Source organism: Aythya fuligula, chromosome 1 (genome assembly GCF_009819795.1).
Source record: "Aythya fuligula isolate bAytFul2 chromosome 1, bAytFul2.pri, whole genome shotgun sequence".
In the NCBI taxonomy this organism is placed as follows: domain Eukaryota; kingdom Metazoa; phylum Chordata; class Aves; order Anseriformes; family Anatidae; genus Aythya; species Aythya fuligula.
Window position 1 is genome coordinate 54,352,598 of NC_045559.1, and position 14,564 is coordinate 54,367,161.

At 59.5% G+C, this 14,564-nt stretch overlaps 2 protein-coding genes across 2 annotated transcripts; both read left to right on the forward strand.

The window, feature by feature from the left end:
• The first annotated feature begins 932 nt into the window (after positions 1–932).
• On the forward strand, positions 933–7,435 carry NPTXR (neuronal pentraxin receptor). Its single transcript, XM_032207877.1, has 5 exons — positions 933–1,700; positions 4,730–4,952; positions 5,098–5,342; positions 5,717–5,896; positions 5,987–7,435. The coding sequence occupies exons 1-5, from the start codon at positions 1,131–1,133 to the stop codon at positions 6,209–6,211; spliced, it is 1,443 nt and encodes a 480-aa protein (XP_032063768.1). The 5' UTR covers positions 933–1,130; the 3' UTR covers positions 6,212–7,435.
• A 3,199-nt stretch (positions 7,436–10,634) lies between these two features.
• DNAL4 (dynein axonemal light chain 4) lies at positions 10,635–14,458 on the forward strand. Its single transcript, XM_032194314.1, has 4 exons — positions 10,635–10,685; positions 11,474–11,676; positions 12,077–12,160; positions 13,366–14,458. Exons 2-4 carry the CDS (start codon positions 11,605–11,607, stop codon positions 13,528–13,530), a joined length of 321 nt encoding a protein of 106 aa, XP_032050205.1. The 5' UTR covers positions 10,635–10,685; positions 11,474–11,604; the 3' UTR covers positions 13,531–14,458.
• The last annotated feature ends 106 nt before the right edge of the window (positions 14,459–14,564 follow it).

Genomic DNA, 14,564 nt, shown 5'->3' on the forward strand with positions numbered 1-14,564 from the left:
GGTTGTTGTTCTTGGGGAGGGGTTGTGATGGGGTCTGGGGGGGAGGTGGGATGGGGGCAACGGGGAAGGATGCTCTGTTGTGAGCTGTGATGGGGAAAGGGGGTGGTTTGGGGCAACGAGGGCTGGAAGGGGAGAACCATGGTGAGAAGCGTGGCGACTTCACACTTTCTGGGTAGTTTCTAGGCACAGCCAGTGCCTGGCACCCTCTGAGGCGACCATTGACCCCAAATTCCCTTAATGCTATTGTTCCCTGATGTGACTCGAGTCTTGTCCAGAGGGTGCCACCTTGGGGAACATCTCCAGCATCCGCGGCTCACAAGGTCCCGGGGCTGTCCTCTCCAGAAATGTTGTATTTTTAGCAGAGATCGCTGCCTGCCAAAGCAGAGCACAGCCAAAGATTTTGTGCTGCTCGTGCCAGGCTCACCTCAACCCCACTGAATGCCAAAAAACAACAACAGTGGGGGCATCCTGGGGCAGCTCTTTCACCTCCTCCTGCCGATGAAGTCGTCTTAGCCACGTTTTTTTGGAGCAGGAAGAAGGATGGAGAGGTGGATGCCAGGCTGGATGGGACACACGGACATTGGTGAGGTTGTGCCTGAGCGTGCCGGCTCAGACAGCCCTAATTATGGGGTGGGATGACAGGAGACACATTTATTGGGATGTGAGACCTGAAAATAAGGGCAGCCGGGCTGGAAGGGGGTTGGTGTGCCGTGCAGCCCTTGCGGATCCCCAGGCAAGATGGGCTGAAGGCTTGGCAGGAGCCAAGCTGGGGCAGGATGCTCACCTGAGCATCACCCCCTTCCCTTTTTTTTTTTCCTTTTTTTCCCCATTTTTTCTCGGTGCTGCTTTTTTGGGGGGGGGCTTCGGGGCTCGGAGCCGCCCCGGGGCGGGCCGGGGGGGGGCGTGCGGCACCGCCCGGCGCATATAAAGGCGGCGCCACGGGGCCCCGGCGCCGGTGCCGCTGCCATCCATCCGTCCATCCATCCGTCTGTCCGCCCATCCATCGGCTGCCTGCGGGCTGTCCGTCTGTCCGTCCGTCCCTCCGGCTCCGTTTTCTCGCCGTCCTCGGGCCCCGCGCCCCCCACGCCGCTGCCACCCTGAAGTTTCTGGCCGTGCTGCTGGCGGCGGGCATGCTGGCTTTCCTGGGGGCCATCATCTGCATCATCGCCAGCGTCCACCCGGCCGGCACCGCCGCCTCTTCCTCGCCCCCTTCCTCCTCCTCCTCCTCCGACAATGACTCGGCCGCCGCCGCCCTGCTCCCCCCGGCCGATAAGGGGCTGGGGGCCCTGCACGGCCCCGCCGAGGCTTTGGCCAGCGCCGGTCCCCGGCTCCCCGGTTCTCCCCCTCCTCTCTTCAGCCGCTTCGTCTGCACCCCGCTGAGCGCCGAGTGCCCCGCGGCCACCGGCCCCGGGACCACCGGCCCCGAGGAGCTGCTGGCCCTGCGCAGCGCCGCGGCCCAGCTCCGCCGCACGGCGCTGGAGCAAAAAGAAAGGATCCGCATGGACCAGGAGACCATCCGTGAGCTCACCGGCAAGCTCAGCCGCTGCGAAGGGGGGTTCCGGGCACCCCAAGCCCCCGCCGCCGGGCTCCGGGCAGCCCCCAAGCCCGGCACCATGGGGCATCCCCCCGCCGAGCCGCCCGCTGTCAGGGAGCTGGAGGAAGCGGTGCGAGCCCTCCAGGACCGCATCGAGCGCATCGAGGTGCGGGGAGAGGGCTCGGGGGGTCGGGGGAGGGCTGGGGGGGAGCCCAGGCTGGGTGTGCATGGAGATGAAATGATTTGGGAGGGAGCGGAATCACCGGAGGGCGGTGGATAGGGCGCAGGAGAGGCACCCGCTGCTCCCAGGGCATTGCCTCCAGGTGCTGTGGGGACACCCCTGAGGTGCACCAGGGGCAGAGCCACCTGTGAGCCCTCGACCGCCCCGTCTTCCCATTCGGGTCCCCATCGCCCTCCCCACTGACTCCGGGCCCCCCTCGGGGCAGAGCAGATGGTTTCAGGACTGGTTTTGCCCCCTCTTACAGCAGCAGGCCACAGGCAGGGGAAGGAGGGATCTTTGGGACTTGCTGCCCGTCCTCCTCGTCCCCAGCAGCGAAGCCCACCTGCCCTTAATTCCCTACAAAGCACCCACCCCAGGGAAGGGTTCGCACGAGCGGGGTCCCGCAGGCTATAGGGGGCTCTGGCGCACCCACATCCACAAGTGCCCAAGGAGCACGCGATATTTGGGGGACCCAGCCCGATAGGATGCTGTGCGGCACCTCGAGGACACCCGAAATTCCCACTGGGGTTCCCTGGAAGGGGGAAGGAGGGAGAGGGGATCCTGGCTGAGCTCGGTTTGGGGAGCAGGGTGAAGCAAATCGCCCCGGGGAGGTGATGTCTGTGGTTTTGTCAACAAGGCTTGATGCTGGATGCTTTGGGGGCTGGCAGATCATCGATATCACCTGGGCCCTGTAAGATGTAAGATTTATCGATACAAAACCTATTAAGTCATTTGATTCTCGCTTTGCCCCAGGGGAAGCGGGGCAGGCTCCGTGCCCCCATGGGCGAGGACATGGATGGGGGCATCGGGGAGCCCTTCCCGACCCTGTCTTCACCAAGAAGAATCATCTGTTTCTCTCCCTAAAGCCTTTCTCGGTGTTTTTCCTCCGGGCACAGCGTGGCTGGCCTTTTTTCCTCCCCTTTTCCTTTCCCCCTCCTCGCTCTCCGCACGCGCTCGCGTCCGCACGCCGGGACGCATCTCCCTGGCACGCCGAGCCGGGGAGCCAGATGCTCCTTTTTCCAGGCTTTTAATTACTGCTGCAAATTGAAACGGAGAGCTTCGGGAGGGAGGAGGAGGACGGCTCCTCGGAGGGGCACGGCCTAGAGATGGAGGAGCTGGCTGCACAGCCAGGGGCACCCAAGCGATCAGAGCCCTGAGCGAGGCTCGGGGGCGATGGAAACGCGCCGTGAGCTTTTCCCGTGGTGGTACCCCGGGGTGCACCCCGCTCAGGGTCCCACGGTGGGCATCGTCCCTCGTCCCTGCCCTCCTCGTCTCCTCAGCCGAGGTGAGCGGGGCACGAGGGGAAGCCCCGGGGAGCAGATTTGCTGATGCATTAGTAAATTACGGCCCTGAGCTCCTTACATAAATGAAAGTGCATTTGCCCAACAATGACTCCAGGCTGAGCAAGTGCGTGCCGGGCCCCGCCGCCCCCCCCTAAACCCCCCGCCAGCCGCTGACATTTAACGTGATTAATATTACCTGGCAGCACTCAATCTCCTCGCCGGCTCCGGTGGCCAAAAAAGCGCCGAGCGAGCCTCCCCCGCACCCGCTGCCCACTCGCGGCGGCAGATGGGAAGCCGGGCGCCCACCGAACAGCCGGGGAGGAGGCGCTCCCCCCCCCCCCCGCTCCCCTCCCCGAAAGCCGCCGGTAAATAACAGCTGCACGGCCGTAATTAATAGTTTGGTGAATAATTCGGGAGGAAAAAAAAAAAAAAAAAGAGCTGGGAGATGCGGGGGGTGATTTTTAAGGAGAGGCAGCCCAACAGGACAGGAGGGCACACGAGGAGATGCCACAGAGTGAGAGAAGTGAGAAAGCCACAGGAAGAAAAGTTGAAGAGAGGGGGGGGAAATAAAAAAAGCCGGCGCTCAGCCCATGTTGAGTAATGTAGGGCAGGCTATCGGGGGCTAGCGGGAGCGACAGGAGCACCCAGTCTTTTCTTTTTTGGTGCTGAGCAGATGGAGCTGGGCGTGCGGCGGGGAGGCAGGCGTCCAGCCCCCGGCTCCAGCAGTCGCAGCCTGCAAGCACGGCGCAGGGGAACACGCAGAGGGCCCTGACTAACGTGTACCCATGGCACTGCTCCCTGCCTAACCCCTCTGTGTTATGGGGACCAGAGGCAGGATGCTCTTTACCGGGTGCTTTTCCCTCCTGGGAGGGCTTTTTCTCTCTGCAGGGGCATCCTGGAAAAAGCCGGCAGCAAGAGCTGGCATGTGCCCGCTGCTTGGGGCTGGCACCTGCTCTCTGCCCACCCTCCCCTTTGGTTTTGCTTCTCCGCTTTGGTTTCCTCAAAACCTGCGGAGGTCTTGCCCTGGCAGTCCCCGCTGGAGGCATTTCCCGAGCCCGGAGCTTCGCTGGCTCTTGGCAGCATCTCCTCACTTCCAGCCTCAGCGTGTTCCCTCCTGCTCCGGCTCCACTTGCGCTCACGCCAACACCACCTTCCGCTCTTCCTCTCCCTGCTGCTTTCCCCCTGCCGTTCCCATCCGCAGCGGCCGCGTCCAGCACGGCCAAGCCTGGCTTTCCTCCAGCCAGGGCAGCTCGGCAGGGCGGGGGTGTCACCGTGTCCCCACGGGGACGGGTCACAGCCGCCGACCCCGTTCCTCCGTGACACCGCTTACACGCGTCCCGGCGGCTGGGGCCGTGCCAGCAGATGGGTGAGGCTGGCTTTAGGCCATCGGGGGGCTACCTGCCTGACCCGGCACGCGTGCACGCGCCCACGCAGGGGCTGAGCCAGGCTAAGAGGATTGCAGCCCTGGGACACGACGCTACGGCACCGGCCGTGCTGAAACAGCAAAGCAAGCAGCGGGATGGCACGAGCACCCGGCCTTGCTCTGCCCCTAAAGCAGCCAAAACCGAGGCGGCCAGCGCCTTGTTGTAATGATGAGGGTGATGGGGATGAAGCTCTTGGAGATGCCCCCAGGGTCGTGCATTTAACCTTTTTGTGCTGACACCCTGTTGACTTCTCTCCCTCCGAGCGCAGCAGGAGCTGCCGGCCCGCGCCAACGGCTCGGTGCCCACCGCCCCGGCGCTCGCCCGCGACGCGCTGCACACCAAGATGGAGCAGCTGGAGGAGCAGCTCCTCTCCAAGATCCTGACCCTGCAGAAGGAGCGGCAGGCCGCCAACAGCGACCGCAGCCAGCAGCAGCACGACATCGAGAAGGAGCTCAACTCCCTGCAGAGCCGGGTGGCCGAGCTGGAGCACGGTGAGTCCTGCCCGACGGGGAACCAAGCAGTGTGGGGTGATGCCAGCCCTGAGGTGCACCTCCAGGGGAGCCCCGGGATGGGTGTCCCCACCCCAAGAGCAGCTCCTGACCCTCCTTTTCTCTCCTCCCCATCCCTAACATTCAGGATCTCCAGGCTACAGCCCTCCCGATGCCTTCAAGGTGACCATCCCGGTGCAGAACAACTACATGTACGCCCGCATGAAGAAGAGCCTGCCGGAGCTCTACGCCTTCACCATCTGCATGTGGCTGAAGTCCAAGGCCCTGGCGGGGCTCGGCACCCCTTTCTCTTACTCCGTCCCGAGCCAAGCCAACGAGATCGTGCTGCTGGAGTGGGGCACCAACCCCCTGGAGCTGCTCATCAATGACAAGGTCAGCCCAGATGGAGCGGGACGGGAGGGAAGCGCCTTCCCTCGTCCCCTTCCCTCCATCCCTTGGTGCTCCCAAGGGTCCCATGGGCATCACCGGGTCTGGTCCCCATTCCTTGTGCTTGCACCACCTTGGCCTGGAGGAATGCAGAGCTGGGATCAGTGTGGGGGACCATGAGGAGGAAGAGATGGGAGGAAGGGTCATGGAGGAGGAGGATGGGGAGGATGGCTCTATGGGGTGGGTTTTCAGGGGGAGAAGCAGCAGATCTGGATGCCTGCAGGATTTGGGGTGCTGCCAAAGGAGGGATGGGAGCCTGGGGGATCCAGGGGTCCACCAGCAGCCCCGCCGAGTGCCGAGCTCTCGCTTTCCACCCAAAGGTCGCCCAGCTGCCGCTGAGCCTGAAGGACAAGGCCTGGCACCACATCTGCGTGGCGTGGACCACCCGGGACGGCAAGTGGTCAGCGTACCAGGACGGCGAGCAGCGGGGCGCCGGCGAGAACCTGGCCTCGTGGCACGCCATCAAGCCCCAGGGCGTCATCATCCTGGGCCAGGAGCAGGTACCCTCCGGCCCGTGGGGCACAGGGCTTTGGTTAATAGGGTTGGGGGGCTTCTCTGCTGGCTAACCTGTCCCCCTTCTCCATCCCCAGGACACGCTGGGCGGCCGCTTCGACGCCACGCAGGCCTTCGTGGGGGAGCTGGCGCAGTTCGGCGTGTGGGACCACATGCTGGCCCCGGCGGAGATCCTGGCCTTGGCCAACTGCACCTCCCGCCTGCAGGGCAACGTCATCCAGTGGGACGACCAGGCCGTGGAGGTCTTCGGGGGGGCCAGCAAGGGCGCCTTCACCGCCTGTGAGGAGGGGAGGAAGGCGTGAGCGGCCCGCGGACAGCAGGAAAAGCCCCTTTGTCCCCTCCCCGACCAGCGGGCCCCGCCACCACCTCCACCACCGCAACGGGGCCGTGCTCCATGCCCCCATGGCAGCGTCCCGGGGGGGCCCCTTGGCACGGCTCACCCCCCCCCCCCCAGCATGCTGTCCCCTCCCCACCTTGCCCTCTTTCTGGACCGTGCCATACGTTGGCTGTTGTGTCTATGGGGCCTGGGGGAGCTGGGAGCGGGGCACCCCCCTTCACCTGTTTATTTTTGTTGCCCCGATATTTGGTTTTGTGAGCCCGTCCTCCCACGGGGCCCCGAGATGTTTGCTGGGAGCCCTCAGCATCCTCCCCTCTTCCCCTTCAGCTCTGCTCCGGTCAAGTGTGCCAGGCCCCATAGGCCCCCCATGGGTGAAAGGAGCCCTGGGGGGGGGTCTATTTATTTTATTTATTTTATATATTTATCTATTTATTTATTTTTAAGCATTCCTCATGCCGAGGCCCCAGTGCCCACACAGAGGGCAGGGAAAGAGGGGCAGAGCCTCGTCCCCGCGCACCCAATCCTATTTGGGGTACAAAAGGGAACGGAGCACAAGCAAGGAAAAGGGATGCGGGGACAGCATTCCCTGCCACCCCCTCACCCCCCCCAGCCTTTTGGGCACTGAGCTGCTCGCAGGGGGGGGTGCTGGCCTCAGCTGTGCCTCGGTCCCCTGTTTTGAGCTGGTTGGGGACAGGGACACGGGTGGCGTGGGGCTGGAGAGAAGGGAGCCGCTGGCTTTGGGGCCGGAGCGGGGCCGGGAGGGGGTTTTCCCCTGTGGGGTGCCTGCGGGTGCGATGTTTCCACGCGTGTGGTCACCAGTGTCTCAATGTGTGCGTGCGTGTGTGTGTGTGCCAGGGGGTGGGGGGTATTTTGGGGGGGGTTTCATGGTCGCTCGTGTGATGTCCAGCTTCCAGTGCTCCCCCAACCCCATAAAAAAGTCCCACTTTGCACCTTCAGCACCAGCTGCCCCCCCTCCCTGCGGCTCGGGGACAAGGGGGGCAGAGGGGCCAGCCCGCCGGGGAGGGGGGGACGTGGTGGGGACACAGCGCAGCCCCTGTGCCAAGTGGGAAACACTGTGATCTTGGTGTCCCCCCCGCCTTGCTCGCTCGCTTGCGCGTGGCCGTGTCGTGTCGGGACGTTTCCTTTTGTAACGCTGGCTGTGGACAATAAACGTGGTGTTTCTGTCGGAGCCTCCTGTGGGGTGCCATGGGGGGGGGGAGGCGGGCTGCAAACCCGAGCCCTGTGCTGCTTGCGGTTGAAAAAGAAGGGGAAATCCCCCAGGAAAAATCCCCCCCATCCTCCAGGATGCTGGATGTCCACTGGGAGGGAGATGGAAGACCCCTACCAAAAGGTCACCGGGACCAAAACTCTCACCTGAAGCTATGTCCCCAGAGGCTTGGGGACGCTTCAGCAGCATGGGGGGCATGGGAAGGCTGGCTATAATTTGCCCAGGCATTTTAAAGGCTTACGGCAAACTCTTCCCTATAAGGCTCTTAAGGAAACGAAGTCATTACGGAGAGATTAGAAACTGGTTGAGAGACGGGAATCAAGAGCAGGAATAAATATTTGATTTCCCTCCTGGGAGAGGCGAGCCCCAGCCCTGTCGCTTTGCGGCTGCGTGTTCCACATCTGGGTGGAAAAAGAAGAGCAGGAAGGTACAATTTTTGGTTGTCTGAGCCCTGCGAGAACCAAAAACCTGCTCCAGGGCTTAAAAGGCTGGTTGGTTGGAGGAGACGGTAGGAGGTAACAAATCGATGGTGCTGCTGGCTGGAAGGAGTAATTGCAGTGACTTACAGATATCGGCAGCTTCTAAATTAAACATAACCACTCAGGAAAAGACCTGAGCCTCTCTAAGGACAGCCTGTTGAAAAACAACGCTTTGTGCACCGAGGCAGGGGAAAATAAAATCTTTCTTGGGAGGGTTAAAGGAGGAGACGTTCAACAGCTGTGCTGAGAGCGTGCTGTGGCCATGATATGTGCCTTGGGCACTGCGCAGTGTCTGGATGCCTCTTCCCAAAAGAGACAGAAAAAAAAATTATAAATAAATAAAAGAGAAATTAAAGATGTAGAAGGAGCAGAGGTGCTTTGCCAAACTGTGACGCTCACTGCCGCGGGGTTTCCAGCAGACCGAGAGCTTAGCCAGGCTCAAAACAAGCCTCCCCCCAAAGGACTTCACTGTGCAGAGAACAAGATCACCAGGGCAAACATGGTGGCTGGAAACCCTCCCACCCGAGGGCTCAGCCTATTAATTATGAGGTTTGAGAAGAAAACGCTGAAATTTCTACACTGGGGGTTGGGATACCTCAAGTAGGGCTCGCGGGTTGTGTCTCTCCATGCCATGCCAACCTCCATCCCCCTTGGACCCAACCAAGGTGGGTTGCACGTGTCCCCAGCAGGTGACAGAACAAAAAGCCCTACAACCTGCCCTGTCCTAGCGATGGGAGGCTGCCTTAATTGCTTCCCTGTGCTTCTGCATCCTGCAGGGAGCCTGCTCCACTCACTCCTGCGGGCAGGAAGCTCAATGGGGCTCGTGCAGTGCTCCTGCAGGTCGCTGCTGCTGCGGTGACTTCATTTACAGGTGGGCACCCGGCCACTCCGTGTGGAAAATACCCCCCATACACCTGCCTCGTCAGCCCAAGACGGCGTTGAGTGGCTTTGATCCTGCAAAGGCACAGTCCATGGCAGCCCTGCTCCCCGTGGCTCGGACACGAAGCTGCCCACGTTTTCCTAAGCCAGCACAGATGGGAAGGGGCCCACCTGATGCTCTCCCCCCATCCCTGCATCGCAACCACGAGGAGCACGGAGCTCCTCACCTCAGCCCCTCTGGAGCTTGGGTTCGGCTGGTTGTGTCAGCTTTAACCTAGGAGCTGCCGCTGAATTATCCTTACGAACAGTGTCTACATTTCCCTCAGGAAGCATTCCCCGCGGACCCAAATGGATCAAACCCAAAGCGTGTTTAATTGAAGGCAGAATCACAGGCGCTCTCACGCGCAGCCGCTGACGGACACACACGCACACAAACGGCGGCTCTTGCTGACTTGCTGCTTCGTAGCAAAAGTGGGTGAACTACACAGGGATTAAAGCATTAAAAAAAAAAGAGAAAAACACAGAAAGAATACGGTGCTTGAAAGCACTGTATCCCTGGAGAGATTAGAGTAGCTGCCTGGAGATAAAGTAATGATGGAAAGATCTTCTTCCTCGCAGAGATTCTGCTCCTAATTACCCCCCCCGGAAAAAAAAAAAAAAAAAAAAAAAAAAAAGAGAGAGAAAAAGGATGATCTCCCAGCTTTTATCTCTCTCTTGACAATTTTAGTGCTATGCCTGCCTCGTTGCGAGAGGCCACTGCCTGTAGAAAAGGGGAAGGAGACAGAACCGGCACCAACCCCACAAGCGGGACTGCAGCGGTGAAAGCGAGGGGGACGGGAGGCAGCGTTTGCTTCCTGACAGCGGCAGCGGGGAAGGCAGACGGGAAGACAAACGACCACTGCAGCACTGTCCTCCCAGCACCGGCCACTGCTGCTTTTCCAGGGAAACAGCCCCAGGCTCTGCTCGGATTCGCGGGGACTTGGGTGAACAGGGCAGCCAGCCACCCTACAGCTGTAGGGGCGAGCCTGGAGATTGGGGTGCGGGCAGAGGACAGCACCCAGCTCCTTCCTCGTCTGCTTTTTTCCATCTTAGAGAAAATCAGTCACTTTTTTTGGCAGACAGCAGCGAGGACATTTCAAACACACGCCACCCACAAGTCTGCACGAACGTGAGCAACCCCCCATGAGCAGAAGGCGCCCTGATGGGAACCCAGGCATCGCACCCAGTGGCCCAGGAGTACCAGCCTTTCCCCCACTGCTATCCAGGAGCTTGATTCCTCTCCACCCGTTAATTTCAGACTAATTAGCCTCTGTTAATTTCCAACTAATAGCACCGCGGACCCCCAAGGTCTGCTTGCAGGACCTGAGCCCACCTCACCCCCAGCGCCATCTTCTCCCTCCCTCCCAGCTGCAGCAAGGCCAGGACACGGAAGGCTGTGTCTCCACACACACGTTTATTGCTGCTAATTAAAACGCAAGGCGCTTATTTATTTATATAAGCAATTTGCTAATTAACACAAAAGACGCTCATTTGCACAAATATCTTTATTTTGAGTTCAGAACCGCTCCCTGCAGGGGCTTTAGGCCAACAAGACGTTGTCCCTCCCCAGGCTCAGAGCCCATCCCTCGCAGCCCACGAGGCGGCCTTAATGAGGCCAGCCCTAATGAGCCTGCCCCAATTAACCCAGGCAGGGCTCCCCCCCCTCCCACCCCAGCACCCCGCGCCCACCCCTCAGCCAATAGGACGAGGCGGCCCCGCGCTCTCAGCCAATGGGCGGCGCGGAGGCGGGACTTCCGGCGCCGGTTGCTAAGACAGCCGGGGCACTTCCTTAGTAACCGCCGCGGGCCGCGCAGGTGAGGCCGCGACCGGGCCCGGGCCGCGCTCCCCCTCCCGGCCCCTTCCCCGCCCCGGGGCCTGCCCGGCCCCCGCCTCCCGGGGCTGCGGGGCCTCGTCCTGCCCCCTTTCGGTGTCCCCAGGCTCGCCTCGTGGCGCTGCCTCGCTGCGGGGAGCGGTGCAGGCCGCCATGGGGTCGGTGGGGGGGTGTGTGGGGGGGGTTTCGCTCTCATCCTGCACGGTTAAAGGGCTCTGAGGGGGCCCTGCGGTGCTGTGCACAGGTAGGGGTCGGCTGCTGAACGGGCACACAGCAGCGGCCCAGTGTTTTACAATATCCAACCCCCCAGCTTGGCAAACATTCATGGATAACCTGAATAACTACCCCAAAACAGATCGGGGTATTTCTATGTGCTCATATACGCTGCTCCCCTTCCTAAATTTCACTTACACTCTGCTCGTGGTGTAGTTTAAAGCCCTTGCAGGCAATAATGTCCCCTTGGCATTAAGCGACAGCCACGAGGGCTGATGGACTCATTGCTTGCTGGGAGCAGTGCCCCGGCTTGGCTCGTCCCTCGCGCTCTGTTGGTGCTTCTGGGAAGTGCCCTGCTGCTGAGGCCTCATTTATGGAAAGTGTTACATTTTAAACGATTGTATTAATGCGCTGCGAGAAGTCTCTAAGTGCACAGCGTGTGAAAAGGTGCTGAAATACATTAAGTTACTGTGAAGGCAGGAGCTACGTTCTCGTAATGGTTTCATTAGCTTTCCGTTGTTGTTCAAAGCTCTCTTCCTGTCTTTTGTTTTTAAGCAGTGTCCTCTGGGCTCAGTTTTCCCTGCCGCTGGTCCACCCGTGTCCTCAGAGCTGCGTTCCTCCGGGTTGCCTGCACTGCAGCACTGTGCTGAACTCCCTCTGCCCCTTCCTGCGGTCCCTGGGGAAGGACCATGGCCGACACTGGGGAGGGGAAGAAGGAGGAAGCCGATTATAAGAGACTTCACAGCTTTCCGCTGATTAGGGTAAGAAGAGGGGTGGATTGTGTGCCCACCGGTGTTGCAGGTACAAAGTTCTGCCTTCGTTCTCACCAACCTTCCAGAGCAGGATTTCCAAAGCAGACTTTGGAAACTTTACCGAACGGGTTTAGCTGCTCCTTTAAGCTGTGCTTACTTATTGCTAGCCTTAAGGTAGGTAGAGAACGATTCTGCGTGGATAAGTTGTAAATAAGCCATCTATCATTCTCTAAAATGGTGGAAATGACAAGTTTCTGTTGCTGGTGGTGGTCTCCTGCTTGGATTAAACACCACAAGGAGCAGCTGCCTCAGCCCCAGTGATGGCATGGGCAACGTAAAGGCTGCTTGCTGTTGTCTGGTGTCTAGCTTTTATCGTTCTGCTTAATTTGGGCTTGCTCGCTCGTTGCAGCACACGGACATGCCGGAGGAGATGCGTGTGGAGGCCATGGAGCTGTGCGTCACGGCGTGTGAGAAGTACGCCACCAACAACGAGGTAGTGGCCAAATCCCGCTCAGGACGGCCTGCAGTCCCTGCAGCTTGGGGAATCTGCGGGATTGGGGCTGGGGCTGTAGGGCAGAGTGCAGCCAGACCCTGACAGCCTGTTGGTACAGCGACATTGCTCAGGTCCTGTTCTGAGGAAGGGCAGAGAGGCAGCTTGGCGAGATCTCAGATCTCAGATTTGGCTGCCTTTGTCAGCAGGACCTGTAATGGCACTTTGCTTTCATGCAGGAAGCAGAGATGAGTCACGTAGCGATGCTGCCTCACAGCCCTTACCTTCCTCCTGATCCTGCCTTGCCTATGACGTGCTTCCACTCTGTTCCTAAGATGTTCTCTGCCCTCAGGGCTTGTTCCAGAGCTGTGTGGGGAGGGGCCCTTCCCAAAATACGGGTCCGTTCTTCAGTGTTGAGCAAAACTCTCCCCAGCAGAGCAGGCAGGAGACTTATTTTGGGGGTGAGCAAATGCAGGCCTTTGAACTTTTAGGTACAGTCTGCTCAGACTTCCCTCTCAGCTTTCATCCTCTTGAATGAAATTACTGAGAGCATGGAAATGCTCTAAAAACTAAACTAAAGACCATAACTTATGCATTCATCTTTCAGAAGATGAAGGGAAGCACGCCTTGCTCCCCGGGCAGGGCACAGCCTGCTTGTTGCCGAAGGGATTTTGTGCTGGGGCAAGGCAGAGCTACAGAGCAGGAGCCTCCTTCCGTCCCCTCCTGCCCGAGACACTGCACATCGCTGCAAAATCTTCCTCTCAGCTTTTCTAGACCAAGCAGGGTGTGATCTCAGAGAAGCAAGCCTTTTGAAAGTCAGCCTAGTTTCAGTGTTTTGGTAATTAGCTTGAAGAGAAAAAAAATAAAAAGAAAAAGAACTCCTGTAAAAATAGCCGCAGCTTAGTGACCTGAATCTCCTCTTGCGCTCACTGCACCCGGCATAACTCTGCCACCATCTAAAAATGCTTCAGACTGTGCGAACGGGAGCTGAAGTGGCTGCTAGATGCAGGTCCTTAATTTCTCCAGGCTGCTGAGAGCACAGTGACCTGCTTTACCCCTCGGCATAGCCCTGGGGTGCTTCCAGTCCCCTCCCTGCAGCTGCTCTACCTGTTCCCTGTGGCCTGAGAGCTTCCTTACAGGGAGGGGAAGCGCAGAAACTCACTGCTTGCTCTGCCTCACCCCCTGCTCTCCTCCTTAATGTCCCTCAGAGCGCTGCCAAGATGATCAAAGAGATGATGGACAAGAAGTTCGGCTCCTCCTGGCACGTGGTGATCGGGGAAGGCTTCGGCTTCGAGATCACGCACGAGGTGAAGAATCTGCTCTACATGTTCTTCGGCGGCAGCCTGGCGGTGTGCGTCTGGAAGTGCTCCTGACGTCCGGCCGGCTCCCAGACCCGCTGCGTACGAGAGATTTCTTCCTCCTCTTCGCAGGTTTTGTGCGAGCTGGAGGTGGGGCTTTATTTTTAATAGTTCAACCGTCGAGATTTTTTGGTCATACCGCTGTAACAGTTCCATGGGGTCCGTAAAGTCGGTGCATATTCTGTAAGCTTGCCTCCCCTTCCTCGCTCGTGGGATTTCTCACCTGCCCGTGGCGGCTGAGCCCAGGAGGTGCTGGATAGGTAATCTCACAACAGGCAGCAGCGCCGGGAGGGGGGGGAAGCAAAAGAGAAAAGGTGCTATCGAGCCCTACATTTCCTCCTCCCACTTGTTCCACGCTGTCTCCTCTCCTCCCTGCCTTCCCCGCTCCGTATGGCGTGGCTCTGACCGCTGCCTCTCCCCCGACACCGGGGGAACGCCGCCTTCGTCCTCCTCCCTTGCAAGATGACCGCACAGAAGGGGCTGTGTCAAGGGCGTGCCTCGGGGTTGCCCGTGGAGGTGCTGGCTGCGGGGAAGCGGGCTCGTTTCAGCCTCCCCAGCTCGATTTGGGAGGACAGCTGAGCTGCCTGGGCGTAGGAGGCCGCTCTGCAAGCTGCCCCCTCCTTTCTCACCCCCCGCGCGCTCAGACAGCGTTAAAACACAGGCGGCTGACGATGCCTGGGGAGTGGGTGAGAACTCTCCGTACAGCTTGAATGGCTCCCTGGCAGTTCTCGGGGGTGTTGCGAGTGCTGTGTACTTGCAGCATCTTGTTTGGAGGCTGGCAGGGGAAGGAGGCTCCATGTGAGATAGCACTTGGTCATCAGAACCCTAGCGGCGTTTTGGACTGGCATTTTTAGCCCGTTTCATCTTTTAAAGCTGTCAGTGTTGGAGGACGAACGTAATGGGATGTTACGTATGTGGCTTATTTATATAAATCTGTGGAACTGTGTTGTTTTTTTTTTTTTTTTTTTTTTACAATAAAAATCTACCAAATTGTCCTTTCCTGTGTTCCTGTGTTTGCTCTAAAGTAAAAATTCCAACGCGGAAGACAA

What these genes read in the sequence shown, in the direction of transcription:
- NPTXR (XM_032207877.1), top strand. Translation starts at nt 1,131, where the DNA reads ATGCTGGCTTTCCTGGGGGCCATCATCTGCATCATCGCCAGCGTCCAC. An exon ending in AGCTGCTCATCAATGACAAG is followed by an intron (nt 5,343 to 5,716) that starts GTCAGCCCAGAT and finishes TTCCACCCAAAG; the next exon opens with GTCGCCCAGCTGCCGCTGAG. An exon ending in TCATCCTGGGCCAGGAGCAG is followed by an intron (nt 5,897 to 5,986) that starts GTACCCTCCGGC and finishes CTCCATCCCCAG; the next exon opens with GACACGCTGGGCGGCCGCTT.
- DNAL4 (XM_032194314.1), top strand. Translation starts at nt 11,605, where the DNA reads ATGGCCGACACTGGGGAGGGGAAGAAGGAGGAAGCCGATTATAAGAGA. An exon ending in ACAGCTTTCCGCTGATTAGG is followed by an intron (nt 11,677 to 12,076) that starts GTAAGAAGAGGG and finishes CGCTCGTTGCAG; the next exon opens with CACACGGACATGCCGGAGGA. An exon ending in AGTACGCCACCAACAACGAG is followed by an intron (nt 12,161 to 13,365) that starts GTAGTGGCCAAA and finishes AATGTCCCTCAG; the next exon opens with AGCGCTGCCAAGATGATCAA.